The 7,714-nt window shown below is 39.2% G+C and overlaps 1 protein-coding gene across 1 annotated transcript; it reads right to left on the bottom strand.

Annotated features, from left to right (window-relative positions):
* Nucleotides 1-2,003: 2,003 nt before the first annotated feature.
* LOC142492331 (uncharacterized) lies at nucleotides 2,004-7,034 on the bottom strand. Its single transcript, XM_075594984.1, has 3 exons — nucleotides 6,977-7,034; nucleotides 3,716-3,793; nucleotides 2,004-3,350 (listed from the first exon to the last, which is right to left on the bottom strand). Exons 1-3 carry the CDS (start codon nucleotides 7,032-7,034, stop codon nucleotides 2,212-2,214), a joined length of 1,275 nt encoding a protein of 424 aa, XP_075451099.1. The 3' UTR covers nucleotides 2,004-2,211.
* Nucleotides 7,035-7,714: the final 680 nt, after the last annotated feature.

Here is a 7,714-nt window from a genome sequence, read left to right as displayed (position 1 = left end):
TTGTATTCGGCAACAATTTCTTTGTGATCGCTACATGTTATGCAGTCTGCAATGTTACGCTGTATCCACGCATTGAAAGGGAAAATGGTGGTTAAAAAAAACAAAAAAAACAAAACATTTAAACGCACAGTCAACGCATAACGGTTGTTATATTTACCATTCTTCTAGAATTAACTCTTCGTCTGGCTGCAACTGGTCGCTCCAGAAATGCAAGGCATTTTCATCCACGCTTGACCCACCCGCTGAATCCAGTATGACACACATCTCCTCCATGAAGCGCTCATAGGAATCGCCACTGCTTTCTTCAAACAATTGGTCGGGAGGTAGGTTCATTTCTTCTGGTTCCCATTCCAATGCATTTTCAGCTGAAAGGCTTGGTACATAATCATAGAACTTTTGTTGTTGTACAATGTGGGTTTCAGGAATGGAGGGTGCAGATATTGCAGCAGGTATCGATTCACACGGAACAGTAGTAGCGGATCCATTGCTATTGGCATTAGGAATAAATATGCCTTTCACAACAATATATGTGCCCTCTTTCAGGGTAAAATGCTTTTCCTTTGCAATCTTCCAGAAACCATAGGTGTGTTCTAGCTTATCCTGCACACGTTCAAAAAAGTAATTAGTTGATAAAGTGAATCTTATTGAGGAATTAAAATTCCGCGCATGCCTACGGTCTTGGTAATAAGGATATTTAGCTCGAATCAAATCATAGATTTGGCGTGTGCTTGCTTTGTGTCCGCGACTGTTTAAAATTGCTTCTGAAACCATGTACTTATACCCTAAGAGGGGATTCATATTGTTAACGAATTCATCAGCCATGTCAGAGTAGCACAAAAGATGTGTGCAGTTCTGTCTTCTTTGCTCATCAAAATGATTCTGCTCAATGGCTAACAAATTCCTGTGTTTCGTTTTCAAGGTCAACAAAAGTAACTACTTTTACTCCTTATTTCAAACGCCAATTGGATGTGTCCTTTTAATTGGTTTAAGTTTTGTGGTTAGTGATAGGCGAATGTGGGAAAAACATGTATCATTTTTTTATCTCGTTTGTGAAAACATTCCTACACTTATTTCAGTAACATTGAGTTTTCTAGAAAAATAACAAAGAGCACTGTGTGAAAATAGTGCTTAGACAGCCATATCAGTAAATACACACACCTGCAAAATGAAATGTTTTTTTCCCACATACATTTCTGTGTGTATTTGAAAGTCTGGTTAACTACCTGTCTGCATGAGTTTAAATACGTGTGTATCTATATATATATAAATATATCTCTCTCATAAAAATATATATATATATATAAAGTGTATATTGTACTATATGTATAGTGTGTGTGTGTGTGTGTGTATATATGTATATGTATATATATATATATATATATATATATATATATAATGTATCTTTTTTTTTTTTTTTTATATTGCAGGAGTACACACAACATATTGATGGCAGTAAGTAGGCCTTGTATGAAACCTATTTAAATGGTGATAAACATGAGTGAATTAAGTAATAAACATTTGTTTGCACCCAATAATGTTAGAGGCTCACACTTAGTATAGTTGTCAAACATTAGGCCTGTATTATTAAAATAGTGTGTTTTCACAAGGAAGCATGAAGTGTATGTTTTTTGTAAATACATCTATACCAGTTTAGATAGTACTATATATATACACACACACACACACACACAGTGTGTGTCTGTGTGTGTGTGCATATATCAATACATACTACATATATTTTAGTATAAATTCAGAGATGTTCTTGAAACAAGAACACATAAATGATTAAAGGACAACATTACAATGGCCACCAAAGGTAAGTAATATTTAACACAAAATCCTGCTGTACACGTACAAGAAAGATGTTTGCAGTTAAATAGGTGCTTTTATAATTGCATGAAAATAATATGCACATGCAATGATTACATCAATTAACACACCCAAATGCAATGTTTTGCTGCAAAGTCAATGGCAGCTTCTCTAAACTTAGCAACTGGCTCCTGGTGGACCATTACTGAACAGACGATTAATACATCAATATTTATAACACTATTCATTAATTAGGAGTGTTAACATTTCCAAAACTTCACGTGTACAAGAACATACTTGAAAGTTTGGAAACAACACAGTCTTCAGCATACATACAATAGTAATTAGATAATCTGAAGTCAACAAAACAAGGCCAAAGACATATTTTGTGAATTTTAAAATTTATTTTTTTTGTTCTTTTTGCGAGCGAGTAACAGGCCTGCTTGTTGTCTCTTGAATTTTCCTTTTTCTTTTGCCACCAACTTTAGGTACAACAGAGCCACTTTGAGTGGCCTCTGGCACTTCACGGGCAGGGCTTGTGGCCAGTGACTCACCTACAGGGCTTTTGGGCAGTGACTCACCTACAGGGCTTTTGGGTAGTGACTGTTCACCTACAGGGCTTGTGGCCAGTGACTCACCTACAGGGCTTGTGGCCAGTGACTCACCTACAGGGCTTTTGGGCAGTGATTCACCTACAGGGCTTTTGGGCAGCGATTCACCTACAGGGCTTTTGGGCAGCGATTCACCTACAGGGCTTTTGGGCAGCGATTCACCTACAGGGCTTTTGGGCAGTGACTCACGTACAGGGCTTTTGGGTAGTGACTGTTCACGGACAGGTCTTGTGCCCACTGACACATGTGAGCAAGTTGGTAGACACTGCACAAGTGATGGTTGGTCTGTTTCATGTGTGTCTTTTGTTGTTTTTGACCAAAAACTGGTCAGTAGTAACTGCTTGTGTTTTCTTTTTGTGGCCTCCTTTGTAGGTGTCAGCTGCTGAATTTGTACAGATGGCAGCGGTAGGATGTCATCAGGAACCTGCACAGCAATGTCTGCTACTTGACTGGTAACATTTGGGCCTGGTGAATGAATATCAGAAGCATGTGGTGAAAACTGACCTGCATGAACAGATCCTGCCTGTGAGGTGTTGAATTGTGGTACATTAGTCATTCTCCAGTAATTAGCTTGTGTTTGCTGAACAACTAATGCTTCGAATGAGGTGTTGATTTTTTGCAACTGTTTAGGCACTTCAATGAAGACTCTGTGGAGATGTGCCAATTGTGAAACTGTTTCTTCCTGCAGTGCAATCATCCTTTCCAGCACTGTCATCAGGTCAGAATGGCGACGATTTTCTGCTTCCACAATTTTTCCCTCAGAAGCTACAATTGCATCATATGTGGTATTTGCTGGACGTTTTGGCGGTAAAACAGTTTCAATTGGAACCTCTTCATGGTCACTTGCTTGTATTTGTGTGTCTATGGCGGCGGCGGCGGCATCATCATCATCATCATCATCATCATCATCAAAATCCTCTTCATCATGTTCTACAAATAAATGTACACATTATTAAATGGCATGTTAATCTCTGCTGTGTTACTATGTAATTGTACTGTGTCATAAGTAACAACTAACATGTTTCCATACGTTTTATAACCTCACATTAAAAACTACCTTGACTTAAGAATAATGTTTGGACTCAGTATGAAATATGAGTGAATGAAAACTTGCTGTACACTCACAACTCCTACATGATAGTTAACATCACTAACACAATACAAGTTGCCTTACACTTCATTTTCACTGACACTAAGTAATCCTATTTAAAGAAGATGTGCAAAACAAATAATGAACATGACAACATAACATATAGAAGAGCACATATTATATGGCCACCAACTGATACACTCACCTTCTAGGTGTGTTGAGCTGGCTGACCCAGGTGAAGACACTTGTTCAGTCTCAGGTGACACATGTCCTTCAGGGGCAACTATATATAACAATAACATAAGTTTTACATTTACATGTGTAAATATTGAACAAACAGTTATTGTATGTTCTGTATTTATGAGTACCTAACAGCATCATTTCCTTAACCCAAAATGTGTGTGTGAAAGTGAACATAAATAGTTGTAATAACAATGTACATGCCTGTGTACTTAGAACTTTTGAGTTCCCTAACATAAAACATACTATGTTCCTGCAGTAATGCGTGAGGATAAATAGATAAAATTTGTACATAAAAATCATATGTTGTGTAGTGATATCAGTATCATAATGTACATAACTATCATGAGATGACCATTCAGAATGGTTATCATGAAGGTGGTCATATTGCAAAAAGTGTTGTTTTTGGTAGAGGATATGTGTGGTACATTAATATAAGATGTGGCACACATGAATGTGGCTGTGACTAAACAAGACAACACATGCAGTGTGTGATAATGTGTCGTTGATAGTAGTAGTTCAACTATAGATATGAGTGAACTAATGTGTGACGTACGGTTTGATAAGTAATGAGTTGTTGGGGCATTTAGTAGCTAAAGTGAAGCTTTCAAATGAGTGTGATTAACTTCAGTTGTGCTAGTCAGGTTGTAAGAACGGTATTCCCTTCCCCAAAAAGCCTAATCAGCCACACCTTTCAATTACTTGAAACAGGTGAAAATGGTGTGAACTAAGTTGACCCTAAAATGAGGCTGTAATTAGTGTGTGTGCTGAACCCCACCCCCTCTGTTGAAGTGTATGCTGTGATGAGATATTAATTGCAGCTGCTTTAACACAATGGTAGATGAGCTAAATAGTCGTGTGCAGTTTTTAAGTTATGAAAACAATGACATAAAATATGATATGTGTGCCTCATTATGCTGTCTGTATATGAGTTAAAGCAAAAATGGACCTTTTCATAAACAACTATAGATGTGTTAGTGCAAGTGATGTTTGTAGGCCGTTGCATGCAATATATTTGATGCATGCTTAAAATAGGCAGTAATGTCATGTTTGTCGGAGTAAAATAAATAAAATACACAATAATATTATACATATTTCTGTTCTGTACCTGTAGCTAGTAATAATTTCTCATTAACACGTGTTACACATGTGTACTACCCTGTTGTTCCCCATCTTCGCCCACCATCAATTGCTTCCACTGCAGCAATGCATTTTGGGAATTCACATGTAAATGAGCACGCAATGGCACGTGCTATATTAGTTACTGCTTTTAGTAGGACTACAACATATATGTCTATTTTGATATATATATATATATATACAGAATCAGACATATACATATATAGATGCAGGTATGCTTATATTGTGAAGACAGTATAAAAAGCAGTGTAACTATGCAAAATAACTGTAAGCAACGACACGCCTAGTACAGTAATATTTCTCACCTGGTGGAAATTGTGAGGGGTAAATTCCTATATCACGGTCACCAGGTAAGCCTTCCACGACGACGGGAAGTAATTTTGCCCGAAGCAGCTCCTCCAATGGACTTAATATGAGACGTTGTGGTGTCGGCCCACCTCCAGTGCCAGTAGCATGCACGCGTTGGTGTTGTATTTTCTTTTTCAATTTGGACCTAATATCATCAAATCTCTTGTGACAATTCCGCTTGTCCCTCACATGATTCCCACACGCATTGACACCAATGACTATTGTGTCCCACATTTCTTTTCTGCTTGCTGAACTTGTCCGCCCTTGAAAAACATATAAAATATATGAGGTAAATGATTAATAATAGAAGCACCAGTTTCCTACACTGCTAGCTGTTCCAAGAGATAGCAAACATGCTGTTTTATGTGTAATATGTGAAGCACATGAGCATTCACTACTAAACCTATACATGTAAGCAAGGTTGCATTCATATTGTATGCAGTTATGGCAAATTGACCGCCTGTGTTTAGTTGTCCTTGTAAGGCATGATAAAAAGCTGTGTTTCCAGACTAATTAACATAGAAAGATATTCTGAACCCATATTTGCATATGAACAAAACTCAGATGACCTAGGATCACATGTATTTGAATAATAAATGTAAAGGTATACTTACCTAGTAAATGTCCATATATACTGTCATAGTGCTCCAGAATGCCAGTGACAAGAGCTGTATTTTCCTGGTCATTGAAGCGAGGATTACGTGGCTTCTCCACACGTTTCTTCCGAGCAGGTTTAGGGTCAGAGCTTGGCTGGTGCTGACTGGACTCTCCTTCTTCCAATGGAAGAGCCTCCAAAAGCTGCCCACCAGCAAGCACGCCACCACCATCCACCCCATCAGCAACTGGGCCACCAGCAGCACTCACAGCACCAGCACTCCCACTCCTAGCACCAGCACTCCCACTCCTAGCACCAGCACTCCCACTCCTAGCAACAGCACTCCCACTCCCAGCAACAGCACTCCCACTCCCAGCAACAGCACTCCCACTCCCAGCAACAACACTCCCACTCACAGCAACAGCACTCCCACTCCCAGCAACACCACTCACACTCCCAGCAACACCACTCACAGCACCAGCACTCCCACTCCCAGCAACACCACTCGCACTCCCAGCAACATCACTCCCCTGAACAGTACGTTCACTCCGACGCGTACTCGCACGAGTAGCACTCCCACTCCCACCAGCATCACTCTTCCCACGCTTTGCGGGCATACTTCCAGCACTCACAAAAAACAGACAAGAAATGTACAGCCAATCACACGAAACACTTCCACATATAAAACAAGACAAAGATGTAAACAAAACAACAATGGACAAAGCTCACCCAATACACAACAAGTCTCTCCGTCAATATGCAAATGTTCAATCAGCCAGCTCTGTGCGTCTCTCTCTCTCTCACTCCCAACAACACAGAGAATGATTAGCAGTACACGTTGCCTTTAAATATGGCGCGCAATCCAATACATGCTTGTTTCGCCTGATTCAGCAAGATTTGTGATTGGGCAACCTATCAGCACCCCGCCACGCACGCCGATACACCTGTGTGTGATCGGATAATCATCGTGAGAGTGGGCGGATTTGTTTTCGGGTTGATTTTGAATGTATTCGGCACTTACTGCATACGGAGAGGAAAAATCGCCATTAACATGACTAATCGGTAAACTTGCCGATTTCACTTAATCGACGCTTACTGCATGAGGCCCATAATCTCTTTGAAGTCTGCATAGAAACCAGCTACCTCCTGGTGTGGTAGAGCGGTTTAGGACAAATAGCAGCAGTTGCCATGTGAACACCATACTACACAGGCTTTGGGGCTTTGTACCGAAATAAATATTAAATTAAAATAAAAACCAGCGGGAAAAATTCTAAGCATAAGACTAATCATATTTAAAGTCCATCCCAGTGAGCTAACTTTAAAAATAGGATTTGGGGGGGGGGGGAGGATAAATAATATTGTTGCAAAGAAAATAATTTTCATTCATTTATTTTAAAAATGTACTTTCTCCAGTGTTTGCTCTTAGTATATGCATTTCAATAATGGGAGTTAGTGAGGCGTCACATACACACAAAGTGTATCACATTCTGCATATTCTTTTCTCACTTATTTCTACGTGAACAAATGGCCAGATATTAGATGATGTACACTACAGTATACCTTTGTCTAACAATCTGTGCCCCATGTAAGAAATTTACATTTGGCCCAACTGACTAAAAAATGGTGCAGTGCATATTATTTATGCTGATATATGTAGACCCCATAATGTTTAAAGATACTTAGATTATCACCATAGACATCCAACTGTGCGCACTAATCATGCCACTTAATTGCCTTATGAGCTTCCACAATTGCCTTTTAGCAGCAATCACCCTAAAGCTTCATGTTCCCTCATTCACATCTTGTACAGACACACTGTCCCAATTCTATCCAAAGTCATGGAAAAATGTGTCCACTCCCAATTAAGCGATTTCTATAACA

Source organism: Ascaphus truei, chromosome 4 (assembly GCF_040206685.1).
Source record: "Ascaphus truei isolate aAscTru1 chromosome 4, aAscTru1.hap1, whole genome shotgun sequence".
NCBI lineage: Eukaryota > Metazoa > Chordata > Amphibia > Anura > Ascaphidae > Ascaphus > Ascaphus truei.
The sequence above is the reverse complement of the archived record's forward strand: the minus strand, read 5'-3'. Positions and strand labels throughout refer to the sequence as shown.